The 17,060-nt window shown below is 34.3% G+C and overlaps 2 protein-coding genes across 3 annotated transcripts in view; both read left to right on the top strand.

Moving 5' to 3' along the window:
* LOC105195901 (protein PTHB1) overlaps positions 1-17,060 on the top strand; it is a 103,401-nt gene that overhangs the window by 17,388 nt on the left and 68,953 nt on the right. The window lies entirely within an intron of this gene.
* On the top strand, positions 4,077-10,496 carry LOC120357685. Its single transcript, XM_039449014.1, has 2 exons — positions 4,077-8,471; positions 8,553-10,496. The coding sequence occupies exon 2, from the start codon at positions 8,902-8,904 to the stop codon at positions 9,853-9,855; it is 954 nt and encodes a 317-aa protein (XP_039304948.1). The 5' UTR covers positions 4,077-8,471; positions 8,553-8,901; the 3' UTR covers positions 9,856-10,496.

A 17,060-nucleotide genomic window follows, 5' to 3' on the forward strand; every position in this document is an offset into this window, starting at 1 on the left:
TTTCTTTCCACCCCCAAATTTCTGCCCCATAGCTAACCACCGTCCATACCAGCCTATCAAATAACCACATCCTTCTAGCCCAGTTCTTTCCAAATTTCCTTTTCCCTATTCCCCATACTTCTCTCATCACCACCGCTCCTTTTTTGACTCTCTCCTCTATATGTTCTTTCTGTCCCCCATTTGCCATCATCATGTAGTCCAAATATTTATACCTTTTCACTTCCTCTATTTCATTTCCTTTCCATTTCCATATTATCTTTTTCTGTCTCCCACCCCCTCTTCTACACCTCAACACTTTTGTCTTCTCCACATTTACTTCTAATCTTTTCTGTTCTACATATTCTTCTAATGTTTTTATTAACCCTTTCATCCCTGCTTCATCCTCTGCCACCATCGCCACATCATCCGCGTACGCCAGGAAATAAATTTTTCTTCCTTTCACCTTTACTCCCCCCCCCATCCCCCCTTCTCCAATTCCTCATCCAAATCCGCTAGTAGTAGTGTGAACATGCATGGGCTCAACGGACATCCCTGTCTCACTCCTCTATTTGCCCAAAAGTTTCCCCCCTCTCTTTCCCCCACCCTTACTATACTTATTGTTTCCTCCAAAATTTCCTCACACCTCACCACCAGACTCTCTCTCACTCCTTTCCTCCTCATTGTCTGTACCAGTATCTCCCTATCCACCGAGTCAAACGCTGCTTTCATATCCACGAACATAACTACTATTTTGCCTTTTGCTTCCGCTATTTTCTTATTTATTAAATAATTTAATACGTATATGTGATCTATCGTTCCTACCCCTCTCCTAAACCCCGTTTAACTCGGTGGTAATATCCCTTTATTTTCTACTTCTTCCCTCAATCTCTCCGCCAAAACCGCCGCGTACACTTTATACGCCGTTTGCGTAAGCGTAACCCCCCTATAGTCTTCTACCTTTTCCCCCTCCCCTTTTTTCACTATCGGTACCACTATCCCTTCTCTCCAATCTTCCGGCCATCCCTCTCCCTTCCACACTCTATTACATATCTCCCACAGCCATTCCCTTATTTCTTTTCCCCCATATTTCCATACTTCATTCGTAATCCCATCCCCTCCTGCCGCTTTTCCGTCCCTCAATCTCCTTATCGCCCGACCAATTTCCTCTCTACTAATCTCTTCTTCCTCCTCTACCCCTCTCCCCATTACCTCCCCTCTTATCCTCCACTCTACTCCCCCCAGCACCCCTCTAAAGTGTTTTTCCCAATCCCCCATTTCAATCCCTTCCCTGACTCTCTTTCTCTTCCTCCTTCCTTTATTCACTACCTTCCACACATCCTTTTCGGATCTTATTCCTTCTATATCCCTCTCCCATCTTTCCCTCTCCTTTTCTTCTTCTCCTCACAATGTTCCCTGTACCTCTTTCTCATTTCTTTATATTTTTTCCCTTCTCCCCCTCTCTTCCTCCACCATTTTAATTCCTCCATAACCTCTCTTTTTCTATCCCTACATTCCTCATCCCACCATCCTCTCCGTTCCTTCTTCTCTTCCTTCTCTACTCTCTCTAATGCCACTTCTACTTTTTTTTTCATTTTCCTCCAAACCTCCCCTACCCCCTCACCATCACTACCCCTCTTCCCAAGGTATTCCTCAAATTTCTTTTTTCCCTTCTCCGTCCAAACCCCCCTTCTTCCTCTCCCTTTCCTTTTCCCGGTCCTCTCTTCCCTCCGGCCTCCTCCCTCCACCCATACCGTTATCGACTGATGATCGGAGTCTACCCAATCCTCCACCTTCATTTTTTCCACTTTCCTTCTTGTCTCCTCATTCCCGATCACATAATCTATTACGGTCCCTCCCTTCCCTCCTGTATACGTCCATTCCCCCTCCTCATCCCCCTTTACGCTTCCATTCAATATTGACCATCCCAATTCTCCTATATAACCACATAGCTTTTTTCCCTCTCTATTCATCTTTTCATCCTTCGAGCTCCTCTTTCCTTGTTCTGCCCCTCCCTCTTCATCCTCACCTATTCTTCTCCCCTCTCTCCCCGTCCTAGCATTGAAATCCCCTCCTATTAACACCCTCACCCCTTCCTCTCTGTCCTCCATCCACTCTCTCAGCCTTTCCATTTTTCCCTCCAAATCTCTATTTACATATACTCCTATTAGTCTCCACCACTCTCCCCCTAAATTTACTTTTACTGCTTGTAATCCCTCCTCTTTTCTTTCCTTATCATCCTTTTCTCTCCCTATCCCCTCCCTTATCCCCACAATCATTCCTCCCATTGCCTCCCTTTCTTACTCTTCCTTGCCGCCTCTTGCACTTCCCACACGTATCCTTTTGGCAGCCATTTTCGAACTCTTTCCCATCCCTTCTTCTGTAACCAAGTCTCACTCAGGAACATCACATCCCATTCTTTTAGTCTCTCCCTGAAATCCTTCTCTTTATTTTCCATGCCTGCCACATTCCAAAAGCCTATTTTATACTTTTTGCCATCCTCTTTTTTCTTATTCCTCCTCTTTTTCCTATGCTTCTCATTTTCTATATTTCCTTCTATTTCTCCCTCTCCCTCTCCCTCCGTCCATCTCCCTACTAAAAATCCTCTTTCTCTTTTTCCACTCCTCTACCCTTCTCCATCCCCCCCTTCCATTCTCTTACTTCTTTTCCGTGCCATTCCCTCAACTCATCCTTAATCTCATCCCATATCCATAATTTCTCCTCAATCCATACTTTCATATAACCTACTCTTACTTTCCTACCTTCCCACCTTATTCTTTCCGCTTCCTTCCTTATCCACCACTCTATCCTTCTCTCCTTTTCTGTCAGATCATCCACTATCCACTCCCTTCTTTCCCTCAGCTTTGCTTTTCCTTTCATCACTTCAATTTTCTCCCCTACACTCGTTAATCTTACCCATACCATTTTCCTTCCTTCCTTATCTTTTTTCCCTATACTCCTTATCCCTTCCACTCTCGCTGTCGCCCCCGTTGCCCCCACTATCTCTTCTATCTCTTTTTTTAACCCCTCTATTCCTTTCTCCTTTGCTTTCACTCCTTTTACTATTATATTTTTCTTCCTTTCTTCCCTTCTCCTCTTTTCCCCCTCTAACTCTATTCTCTTCATCCTTTCTTCTAATTCCTTCATCTCTCCCTTTCTCCCTCTCTCCATCTGCTTTACCCCTTCCTCTTCCTTCCTTTCCTCATCCCCTTCCTCTTTCTCCTCCCTCCCCCTACCTTTCTCTATCTCTTCCACTCTTTTCTCTAAGCTGTCTAATCTTTTCCTCATTTCTTCCATCCATTCCCTCATCTCTGCTTTCCCCTCCTTTACCTCTCTTAATTCCGCTTTAATTTCCTTAAAACCCTCCCTTACTTCCCTTAATATCTCACTCAACCCCCCTTCTTCTTGCCTTTCCAGCTGTTTTTCCGACTGCTTTTCTAGCTGTTTTTCCGGCGATCTCACTACCTTTATACTTTTCTTAAAGATATCTGCCTGTAATGCATCTATCTCCTTCCTTTTCTCTCCTCTCTTAAACGCCTCTATCAGCGATAGACTATATGCTCTATCCCTCATCCCCTCTACTTTGCTCGGTCTCCCCACCCTCCTCTTCTCTTCCCCTGTCTCCTCCTCTACTTCCCTTTCTCTCTCCATCTCGTCTTTCCTCTAACCTGCCTACTTCCTATTCACGAGTTTATTTACTTGCAGTCGGGTTGTAAAAGAAAAACAAAAATTTCTTTTAAGTAATCTATATATATATATATATTTCTTTTTTCTGTAGAAAATATTTACTAGAAAATATGACTCTTTTATATTTAAGATGATCACTTCTACTCTAATAAAAAAAAAAAACAATTTAAACAAGTTTTATAATATTTTAGCTTATTTTTATAATTATTATACCGCTGTAGCAAATGCAAAAATATAAAATCATATATTAAGATATTAAATCGGTTACGCAAACGTTACTCTAATTCAAAATTTCCCGCTACTGCACTTACTCTCTCTTGCTCTGCTTCTCACTTCTACCGCCCGATGTCGCTACCCTCCCTCTTTTCTGCTTTCTCTCTACACTCTAAACCTGCTTTCCCGTCTAACCTCCAAATCCCGTCCCAACCCTACTATCCCTCCTGTCTCCCTATTCTCTTCCCCCGGCCCTTTACCCTTATTCACCCTCTACCACCAGCCCCTTCCCTTTCCCTTCACCTCCTCGCACTCCACCACGTCTCACCCTATCCCCTAATACTTGTTTATCACTCGCACTCTCCACACACACACGTCAGTCACTCTCGCTACCGGAAACGGAAGTCCGCGAAGTTGCTTTACTAAAAAAAAGTAGTTCACAGATGTAAAAAGGTTGGGCACTGATCTATTCTCTTTTTCTGTGTTGCGTGAAAAAGAAGAAAAGATGAACCGTGAATCACGTGAAATATTTACTACCGCAATATACTGCGTATGGAAAGGTACCTTAAAACAATAACAAAATGTATCTTTATTATTTTGTAGTATATGAATTGTCGAAGAAGTTACTATTCTTGGAATCTTTTACAATTGTGCGCTTTTGTCTTGTAATGTATAAGTTATGGAAAGGATTAAATTGTAGTTCAATTTTTCAAAAGCTTGGTAAGAATCATAATAAACAAATTTTTAATGCATAATTATTAAATAAATCTTTTTTTCTCAAACTCAATCTCTCGGAGATATTTAGGAGTTCTTTTTTTACATGTAGGTATACCTTCTGAGTTAAAAAAAGCAAAAAACTTTAATTTATTCTATCTCAGCGAAAAAATTCGGATCATAGTGATCAAATATGCGTTCGAAAGTATAAAAGTAATGTTTAATGTGACATCCGCCTGGGTGCTGTAAAAAAATTATTAGACATTTTATAAGTCGTTGAAAATGGCCAAAAACCTCATTTTTTACACATTTAGAATATTTCAAAACTTGATGCGATACATTTTCGCGTCCAGATTAGTAATCAGCACATCAAAATCCAGAAACAATTTTGTTTTCTTTAAAGTAAAAAAAATTAAATTTTTGTCGACAATATTATTTAAGCAGATCATATTTTGATTAGTATTAATACAATGCAATGCTTATTTAAGAGGGCTGTGCCAGTATTGGTAACTTCTTTTTACATATTTTTGAATAATATGCGATTATATTTTTATATAATTGTGTAAAATTAAATATAAATGAAAAATGAATTGTAAATACATTAAATATAAAAAAAATGAAGAAATTTGTGTTATTGTAGAAACTATACAATACTGTTTAAAATTCAAAGTTATTATTACACAAAATTCGTATAAAAAAGTATTCTCCTTTGAGAAAAAGGTGTTTTTCATATATTTTTTTAGAAAAACAAAAAATACTTATTACCATAAATTTTGTATACTTTTTCACTAATATTTTAATTTAAAAACATCGTATTTTATATTTTGAATACTATCTTATGGTTATGTTCAAATCGAAACAAAAAACTAGAATAATTACAACCGCAATTTGCATGTAACACAATTCAAATAAAAAAAAACCATAGCAAAATCGGTTGTAGTGCTGAAATAATGTTTTTTTATAATATTTTACATACAATTTCTAATTCTTCAAACTTGTTCACTTACCTTTTAATACTTTCTATCGAGAATAACTCCGTTACTTATTTCGTTACTTTTGGTTTCATTTTCATATACAGCTGTTAAGTTAAATCAGAAAAGTAATATCATAGAATTAAATTGACAATTTTATATGATGCTAACTTGTAAAACACCTCCTTGCCATCTACTTTAGAATATGTAAAAAATCTAGAAAAATGATTACATCAACCAGAGTTTGAATTTGGATCTCTACATTTCGTGTGGGAGTCTCAGTTTGACCACAGAGGCATTTGATAATATTTATATCAACATTATTTGATATTTAATTTAGAGAATGTCTCCAAGATCGATATGTATAAACATGATCGTGATTAGTGTACAGAGAATGAGGTATTTAACTTGAGACACTTAAATGTCTTGAGAAACATGCATCCCACAAAAAAATTGTCATAGATCAATTTGTTTGCTTTTAAGGGAGCAATAAAATGGCGCTATCAGTTATGACGTAAACGGTGTTATAATCGGCGATGAAAGCGATACCAATTTTATTTTTTAAATTAAAATCTTTTTATAGCATACTATTGCAACTGAAGTCAAGATATTTCCAAAACACTACAATGAAGTATATTCACTAAGTACTTTTTGAGTCATAAATTTTATTGTAACTTGATGTTCTATTTGGGATACCACGTGGTATCCCAAGTAGAACATCAAGTCACAAAACATCAAAATAATATAAAGATGAATTGTAATTGACCAAAAATTTTTAATAATCATTTTTATGTCACCATTAACCATTATTATGTCATATTTTGATGTAATAATTTTTTTTGTTTACTTTGTAATGCTATTGCCAATGGTACTTAAATTTTAAGTTTTATAATTCGAAAAGTACTAAAAGAAAAAATACTTTATTATAAAACTTTGGAAAAATCTCGACTTTGGCTACAATAAATGCTATAAAACATAGAGGTTTTTATTTAAAACATAAAATCAGGATCGGCGCAAAAAAGTTGACGCCCTAGGCAAATGAATATTATGCGCCCCCCTCCCCCCGTCCCCCTCAAAGCACGCAAATACATATTTTAAATATAATTAAGGAATAATTACACACACGTACATGCACACACATCTATGCAAAACACAAAAATATTAAATATACTTGGTATAAAAACTAGCCGAACTTCTCTGTGTTTTACAAGGTTGAAACTGTCACTAAATACTTGTACTTGGACGCCCGCATTAGAGTTCTTTTTTTAATTTGTTTTAATAAATTTTATATTTTTTATATTTTTTTATAATTTTTTAACTTTTTTAATAATTAAAAAAAATTTTTTTTAAATAATTTTTTTATATTTCTTATGATTTTTTTAATTGTTTATTATGATTTATAAATTGCACCAATTTCAAGGGAACATAGTCTCGTAAAAATTCCAGATTTGGCTACATTTGACCGTATTTATTCACTGCAGAAAACTGTGTACGTCCAGATTTCAAATATAGTTTTCTGCAATAGACAAATATGGCCAAAGACAATTCTAAAATTTAGTACTGCAATGGGATATTTCATCCATATAAATTTAAAAGGAATCGGTACAACCTACATTTTCTTTTTTCTTGCTTTTATCTTAAAGAAAGTAGAAGTTAGTATTTTTAAATCAATAGTTTGAGTGATATTTTGTTCTATTGATAAAATTGACAACGCAACAAGTCTGTCTTGAGTCATTGTAGATCGTATATATGTTTCTATCAGTTTCAATTTAGAAAAACTGCACTCACCACTGGCTACAGAAACAGGAATGTCAATAAAATACGAAGAGCAATGACTAAATTTGGCATGCTGTCTAAGAGGTTGCAGTCACACATATAATTAATTACATCTTGTGGGTTTGCGTTTTTTGGTATTTTTCTTGCAATAGCTTGCAGTTCACTGCACAACTCAAAAGCATCAATATCCTTTGAATCTTCATGCGTTAAACATTTTTCTAAATTCAAGCAATTTTTTAAAAATATTATTGTGTGATTCATTCTCTAATTTTTGCAAATCATAAAGAAAACCAAATGTACAGTTAATTTGGTGCAATTGGGAAAACTTTTCATCAACAGCATTGATCGCAGTATCAAGAATAAAAATTTACCTTAAATCGTTGTATTGCATTTAGAACAAGCTCATCTTCTGTTTTGTATAAAAATTGATTTCTTTTTCTTCCCAAGCGAGTTGGTTTGGACACCGATTAAAATACTGCAGGAATACCGAACTCTTCAGTAAATCCCCTGCTTCTATCAACATCTTCATAAAACTGAAATTACTTCTGCAAGTCTCAAGAAATGTTTTTGTTATATGCAGCTGCTTTGTAGCAGCATCCAAGTTAAAATCCTTAGATTGGAGTAGTTTACTGGCTACGTTAACTTTGAAAAGAATGTTATGCCACACAATCAAAGATAAAATAAAATAGTTATAGTTGTAATATCTGAAATTTTCTTAGCAAGTCCTTAAGCCTTTACCCGTGACAAGTTACCAGATGGTCCTGTCAAAGTGGTATTCTCGTAAATATTCATAAAAGCATCATATACACGTAACTGATATCGAAGTGGTTTTAATGCATCTATTCAACTTTCCCATCTTATATCATTCAGTAGTTTTAGTATTGTTACGTTATGAGGAATAACGATTTTTTTTTGTTTCGCAACCAGCAGATAACATAATTAACGGGGCCGAGCAGCAATGATTCACCTAATTTTATAATCTCACCCCGATTCCGAGAATACGGTGACACTTACAGCAATAATCAGATGTCATAAATTAAGAAACTATAAATTTACCAATCATAGGGATTTAAGATGACACCGTTGCTTGACGCCGGAAACACCATAAGTAGTAAATTCAGGGAACTGGAAAACGTGTGTACCCTTTCGGGTTCTGAATACCCGGCGTCCACATAACAATAAATTAGTAAAATTTTGACATGTAATGCTTTCCAGGAGTTCAATTATCAAACCCGCTGCTTTCTCGGGATAACAATTAGGGAGGAATATAAAAAAAATCATAAAACCAAATATTGCACGTAGGCGCATTATGAATAAATTGGTGCACACGGCCCTTGATAAGACAAAGGGAATCATAGACGAAAAATAATATAAATCGGCGCATTTTCTAGAGAACCAAGTAGTCTTGATTCCTGCTCAATACGAATCACAGATCCGTGAGATATTGTATGTCCGAGTTATGTGACTCTCAGATCTGCCGTCTTTAAACTCGTACGAAGCGTTAATCACGGTCAAAAAAGAAAAGTGCCATTGTGAAAAGAGGCTATTTGGGACCTCCCAAACAATGTGCATCAGACGCAGAATCCCTTCGACCACACCGGCCGTCTCCCGCAAAGTAAACCACAGTTTAGAGGCCTGCGGCTCCAAAACTACTGCATTGTCTGTAACAGCAACACTACAAACACTAACACTACAATCACCAAGCAGTAAGTCTCGAATTAACAGTTTATTTAGCTCTTGTTTTCCGACCACCTCTTCTATCTATTGCGAACGATTTTGTTATCAATATAATATATTTAATAGGTTCAATACTTTTGACTTCTCATACACCCTCTCATACTGCGTTAAGAGTGAATCCGGAAGAAATTTCTTCATTTATTTCCAATCTCTTTTTTGGGATTCACTCGCTGCGATAAGAGTGAATCCGGAAGAGATTTCTTGTTTTATTTCCCCTCTTTCTTGGGATTCACTTGCTGCGGTAAAAGTGAATCCGGAAAAGATTTCTTGTTTTATTTCTCCTCTTTCTTGGGATTCACTCGCTGCCTTAAAAGTGAATCGGGAAGAGATTTCCTGTTTTATTTCCCCTCTTTCTTGGGATTCACTCACTGCGTTAAGAGTAAATCCGGAAGAGATTTCTTGTTTTATTCCCACCATTTCTTGGAATTCAAACGCTGCGTTAAGAGTGAATCCGGAAGAGATTTCTTGTTTTATTTCCCCTATTTCTTGGGATTCACTCGCTGCGTTAAAAGTGTATCCGGAAGAGATTTCCCTTTTTTATTTCCCCTCTTTCTTGGGATTCACTCGCTGCGGTAAAAGTGAATCCGGAAGAGATTTCTTGTTTTATTTCCCATCTTTCTTGGGATTCACTCACTGCGTTAAAAGTGTATCCGGAAGAGATTTCCTGTTTTATTTCCCCTCTTTCTTGGGATTCACTTACTGCGTTAAGAGTGAATCCGGAAGAAATTTCTTGTTTTATTTCCCCTCTTCCTTGGGATTCACTCGCTGCGATAAGAGTTAATCCGACAGAGATTTTTTGTTTTATACACTTCTTTCTTGGGATTCACTCGCTGCGATAAGAGTGAATCCGGAAGAGATTTCTTGTTTTATTTCCCCTCTTTCTTGGGATTCACTTGCTGCGGTAAAAGTGAATCCGGAGGAAATTTCTTGTTTTATTTTCCCCTCTTTCTTTGCATTTACTCACTGCGTTAAGAGTGAATCCGGAAGAGTTTTCTTGTTTTATTCCCACTATTTCTTGGGATTCACTCGCTGTGTTAAGAGTGAATTCGGAAGAGATTTCTTATTCTATGTCCCTTCTTTCTTGGGATTCACTCGCTGCGTTAAGAGTTAATCCGGAAGAGATTTTCTGTTTTATTTTTCCTCTTTCTTGGGATTCACTCGCTGCGTTAAGATTGAATCTGGAAGAAATGTCTTGTTTTATTTCCCCTCTTCCTTGGGATTCACTCGCTGCGTTATGAGCAGGGTTGTTACGTTTTAAACATTTATGTTTAAAACAAATGTTTAAAACACGTTTTAAACATCACACCAAATTAAACATGTTTTTGTTTTAAACGTGTTTAAAATAAACGTTTAAAACATGATTCTTTTAAATGTGTTTTTAATAATATATTTATAAATTTTCGAAGTATTTAAATAATTTTTGATTTGCATATATAATAAAATTTATTTTAAATATATAAAACGCTTGCGTATGTGTGTGTGTGTGTGTGTGTGTGTGTGTGTGTGTGTTATACAAATAAAAAGTATACAAATAATATATATTATGTTTAATAATACATATGTTAATAATATATGTAATAATATATTTGTTAATAATATGTATATATATATATATATATATATATATATATATATATATATATATATATAGATAGATACATACATACATACAATACATATAATTTTTAATCGTCTTTCAAAATCGATCTGTTTGAATTTAAACTTCTCATAATGGATACTAGTTTTGACGCTTTTTCTGTTCCTAACTTATTACGTATTTTATTGTGAACTAAACCAAAAGTAGAAAATAATCTTTTAATACCTGCAGAGGATGCTACAGCTGTATGCAGTTGCATAGTTAATTCAAACATGGCATTGTTTATGCTACTCCGAAGAGCTCGCCACCATGATACCGGATTAATATTGTTTACGTTTTGAGTTGAAAATAAATATTTTCTGAATGGTGAACTTTCTGCTTGATATAAGATTATAAACCGCATTGCTTCAGGATGATATGCAGCTGCATACTCTAACGCTTCTTCTAATTGATTTTGCTTTAATTTTTGACCTCTGTAACGATGATCTAACAAGTTTGTTAAAAAATGATATGGAGTCATCGCCATATTAAAACGAGTCTTAAAACAATCTATTTCAAAAGTAGTAAAGTCTTCTTTTTCGACACGTTGCAATAAATCTAACCATATTTCAGCAGCTTCTCCGATAGTGCATGTTTCCTTTTGAACTTTATCCAATGCGTTTGAAATTTTCTGTAACTTAAATAAATATTTTTCTACATTGTTTTTTAAATTAAGATTTTGAACTTTAGCCTGTATTTCTGTATCAATTGCAACACGGTTTTCTGAACATATTTTTACAAGAATATGCCAATTTTTTAAGTATGATACAAAGCAATCGGATAAAGTGTTCCAACGGACATCAATAGGTAAATTAAGAGAAGTGCCGCCTGCCTGTTTATATTTAGCCGCTGGAAAATGAGTATATTTAAAATACTTTATTATTTTTTTTACTTCATCCTTTAGACCTGGCACATCTACATCTTTTGCCAATAAATTTAGAATATGTGCAGAACAGCCATATGTTATTATATCTGGCATACCTAAATCTTCGCACTCTGAGAGTTGCTTTCTCATTTTAGTCATGTTACTTGCATTATCAGTTACAAAACTTTTAATAAAGCAACCAAAGTTTTGACAATCTTTAATCGATGTAACAGCTAAATTTAATAAATAATCTGCAGTATGTCTATTTTCTCTTGTATCAATTGTATCAATTAAATGAATATTTCCTTCTGATACATCGGTTACTGAAATACAAACAATTGGTTCAATGTGAAGATTACTCCAGCCATCCATCATCATAGAAACTATTTTACCATTCAAATCTTTTTCAGTGTTTTGTCTCACGGAAGTATAAACTTCATCTAATAATTCGTTAGCAATTTCATAACGGGTTGGTGGTTTGTAACCAGGACGTAAAAGATGAATCATTTTCTTAAATTCGTCATGTTCTACATGCCGAAACGATGAATTCGTACTATATATATATTTTGCAATTTGGAGATGAATCTTTTTACTTTCCACTGTTGTAGTTTTTCTTATAAACGAATCCAATTTAGAGCCCGATATTCCTAAAGACGTTGGAAGCAATGGTGATATTGAAGATGATTCTGAAGCTTGTTTAATATTTTCAATAGGATATATCAATAATTTTATTTCGTTTATTGTGTGAGCCTGTAATGAAATTAGAAAATGCATTTAAAATTGTATTTGTATTACTGTTATTTTTTCTAGTCAATGTTAGAGAATTCAAACATGTAATGAAACATTGGATACAACAAAAATAATATCTTAACAATGCAGTGTAAAAATAATATTAATTTATTTTTTAATTAAACGATATTTTTTAATTTAAACGAAAATAGTAATAACAGATATGCAAATATTCTCATTAAAATATTTACAATAAGTATAAATATGCAATGTATAATACGTAAATATGCAATTACACATTTTGTGTAATATATATATATATATATATATATGTATATATATTGAACAAAATATGTAATTATTATTAAATGTATATATATGTATGTGTGTGTGTAGTGTGTACACACACACACACACACACACACGATATTATGTACTGCTAGAGTTACAATTAATATATTAATAATATTAACATGTTCATATGTACTTACAATTTTGTCTTTCTGATTTAGTGTTAAGATCGATATCGTCCATTTCAAATTGATCAGACTCTTCGTCTTTATGTGTAGATTTGCATTTATGTTGTATATGCAATTTCATACGTGCTACTAAAGCACATATTTCTTTTTTACAATATTTACATTTGGCTCTTACTTTATCATTCTCTTTTACTTTAATAAAATGTTGCCAAATTGCATCTTGTCGTCGACCAGTCATGTTTTCCTATTACACGTACGAAATTTTGTTTATTTTTACATATAAAAGTAAAAAACAATGTTGCTATCTGAAGAGCACTTGATACACACTTGAATATTCCAATATGTGTTACAAAATATATAATAATATACCTGACAATAAAGCTAGCAAGATTGGAGTAAATGCATTACGTAAGTATGCTATTCTGCAGAAAAAACTGAAAGTCTAAAACAAAGGAGCGCGCTTTAAGCAAATACAGCGCCTCAACCTCAACATTGGCGTTTCCTGTCAACAGAGACTAAAGACACTATAAATGCAATATGTCGGTATTATCATACCGACATTACCAACTAATAATACTAATGTCGAATTTTTAAGGCAAGAGCACATATTTTTGACGCATAATGCATAACGCATAAGAAAATCAATCAATTTCAGAATCCTTAATTTTCCTTCCAAGATTAAAAATAAAGGACTTTCAATACTTCCATTGATTAATTCTTAACATATAGAATGTTTTGAAATATAGAACTATAATTTACTATAATTAGTCTAAAGAAATTATATCTTAATGTTTGTAAAATATAAATATGTATATGTTTAAATCATGTTTGTTTTTCATTTTAAACATGATTTCTTTTAACGTAGTTTAAAACATATATAAAACATTAAAAACATGTTTTAAATAAAAAAAACAGAATGTTTAGTTTAAAAAAAAAAACGCAATTTTTAACAACCCTGGTTATGAGTAAATCCGGAAGAGATATCTAGTTTTATTTCCCCTCTTTCTTGGGATTCACTCGCTGCGATAAGAGTGAATCGGGAAGAGATTTTTTGTTTTATGTCCCCTCTTTTTTGGGATTCACTCGCTGCGTTAAAAGTGAATCCGGAAGAGATTTCCTGTTTTATTTCCCCTCTTTCTTGCGATTCACTCGCTGTATTATGAGTGAATCCGGAAGAGATTTCTTGTTTTATTTCCCCTCTTCCTTGGGATTCACTCGCTGCGTTAAGAGTTAATCCGGAAGAGATTCCTTGTTTTTTTTCCCCTGTTTTTTGGGATTCACTCGCTGCGTTAAGAGTTAATCCGGAAGAGATTCCTTGTTTTTTTTCCCCTCTTTCTTAGGATTCACTCGCTGCGTTAAGAGTGAATCCGGAAGAGATTTCTTGTTTTATTTCCCCTCTTTCTTGGGATTTACTCGCTGCGTTAAGAGTGAATCCGTAAGAAACTTCTTATTTTGTTTCCCCTCTTTCTTGGGATTTACTTGCTGCTTTAAGAGTGATTCCGAACGTTTTCCTTGTTTTATTCTTTCCCTTTATCTTGATTCAGTTGAACTTGTTAGACTTTCAATCTTTTTCTGTGGTTTTACTCGAACCCTGTTTGAGTTAATCTGAAAGAGTGTCTAAATTCTAATTAAATTTTTTGCAAAACGCAGAGAGAAATGGTGTGGTTTTTATTTTAGTGAATAAAAAAAAGTCTCTAAAGTCCACAAGAATAAGTCTCGAGTAGTCGCGAATCGTTGCCGGAACCGCAGAAATCGCCGAATCCATAGCCTTAAAGTTATAAGAGAGAAAATTGAACTATTGCCTCACATGTTGATTCAGTTTACCCGCTTATCTTGTATTCGCCAGTTGCACCAAAAGAAGAGCGCCTATTTCCCTTCAAGCTTTGTACTGATTTACCTCTCGATAATTTCCCTCTCGCCGATTCGCCAGCCTCCGTATGTAGCCAATTAACATGCAGAATCTTCCCAGATTTTCCCGTCTCACTCTCTTCTCCTCCTAGATTTCCGATCCCTGAGGTCCATGATTTGAAGTAAGAGCAATCTCTTCCAGATTCTTCGATCTTAGATGTCCATGATCTTGAGGAGAAAAATCGTTCCCCTAGTTCCGCGCCTAGTATAGAATTTGTTGAGAAGCTGCGACCACTTCCCCCGCGTTGCTATTTTTCCCTGGTTTCCTTCAAATTTTAGAGTCAGTTTCTTCAGTGCTTTGACTATCTTCCGACCCTCTTCCTCCAGGCACGTTTTTGATTGGCCCAGACGAGTTTGACTTTGACGCAATTCGCGGCTTTCTCCCTCATTCTGCCTCCGACCCCTGACGCATTCCAGCATATCGTCACACATACCCCAACTATTATTCAGTTCCTAAGCTTATATTCCTGAACCACTTTCGCCCTAACATTGCGGTTTTAAATGAAATTCCAACCTAACTACATACACATACTCGCGCACATATACGCCTTAGGAAAAATTAGAAATTATAATGTGGATAACTATTAGTATAAGAAAGTAGTATTACTTCCTATACTTTTAAACTAATGTTGTTAGGTACTATAATTATCAATTTTAATAATACAACCCTTAATCTAATCTGTTCTTAGTTAAACAATGTAATTTTAGTTGCTTCTCTGTAATTATGACAAAAAGTGCGTTAAGTCGATTCGTTAAGCAATATTACTGTAACGTTTAAGTCTGTCTTTCTATATTTTAACCAACATATTTATAAATATAGAAAAGTTAAATTATGCATTAACCTTTAAACACATCAATCCTGTAAAATACGGAAGCACATTTTTAGGTCTGGGAGACTTTTTCAACTTTGAGAAGCTATAACTTTGATTACAATCAATATTTTTCTACGATTTTTTTTTTAAACAAAAGTTCAAAATCTCAGGAGTGTGACTGCACAGTCGGAATTGCCGAAAAATAATTTATTGTGAAGTTATAAAGAAAAACCATTAAGCAAAAATGAGAAATTGGTTAAAAATCCACTTTTCCTTCAAAAAATCATATTTTTGCAACAAAAAAACGTTTAAGGACTTTAAATACAGCGTTTTAAATCTAAAGATTCACACTTTTAAAATAAAATTTGGCAAAGTTGTTTCTTTTAAAAAGTATAATTATGTAACATATAGAATACGAGGTATTTTTGGGCATCTAAAAATTCACTTTAAAAAAAAATCATATCTTTGCAACAAAAAACTTTGAGGAACTTTACAATACAGCGTTTAGAAGCTAAAGATTCATACTTTCAAAAAAAATTATATCATTGTCATTTCTATTAAAAAATGTACTTATGTATGTAACAAGGCGAATATGAAGTATTTTTGATTAAATCGTGTCTAAAATTGAAAATTAATGTATTTCATAATATATTTCGGAAAAACTCCCTTTTCTACAGCATTTTATAATATTTCAACTTTAGACAGAGTATATGCGAGTTACATCTGCAAACCGACCTGTTCGAAAGTACTTTATCCAGTTTTTTTATGTAAAATACTCACAAAAAATGTTTCACTTACACACTATATGGGTTGCATTGACCCTAACAAAACTTTGCTGCCGTGCCATTCGAATTCTAGTTGACCAAAAAAGTTGATCAACCATATCAATCGAAAGAGGAGATTTCAAACTTTTTTTACGTCTTGGTTTGAACTTCCTATCTTATTCCGTCTTCACATTGCAAGCGTTCAAATCTTCATATGGGGTCTCTCAGACTGACTTACGTGTTTAAGGGTTAAGTTAAATAATATTGTAACCTCTCATTATTGTCATTTTGAATAAATCATTTATAATTTAGTGTAATCTGTTTTATTCTGACTGTATAATGTTTAATTCCTTGTTCACTTTATGTAATCGCGATAATAGAAATTCATTGCGTTAAATAGTAATGTTAGAATAACTTATTTATAATTATTTTAATTTATCTTTTTTTGCCAATATTATAGTATTGAACTCTTTCTTCTCTTTATATAATTACCACAAAAGAAACATTAATTTTATCTGTACATTTTTTTGCTAAACGTCATCTTAGAAATGTTTAATTATCTTAAGTGCCATAATTTCGAGAATAAAAATGATAAATGAGTGATATTGTAATTTTCCATTATTAAATTAAAATAAATCATGAATAATAATTAATTTGCCTTGATTTATTAACCATGACCATCATCATTCCCTCTTAACAAGGTAAGTACTAGGTCTGATCCCAAGGTAAAACAATTAGAATTGTTGCCTCAAAACAGGACCGAGGGACGCGGAACGTCCGGATATTTTGTCGT

The sequence above is a fragment of the Solenopsis invicta genome, chromosome 1, assembly GCF_016802725.1.
Source record: "Solenopsis invicta isolate M01_SB chromosome 1, UNIL_Sinv_3.0, whole genome shotgun sequence".
Lineage (NCBI taxonomy): Eukaryota > Metazoa > Arthropoda > Insecta > Hymenoptera > Formicidae > Solenopsis > Solenopsis invicta.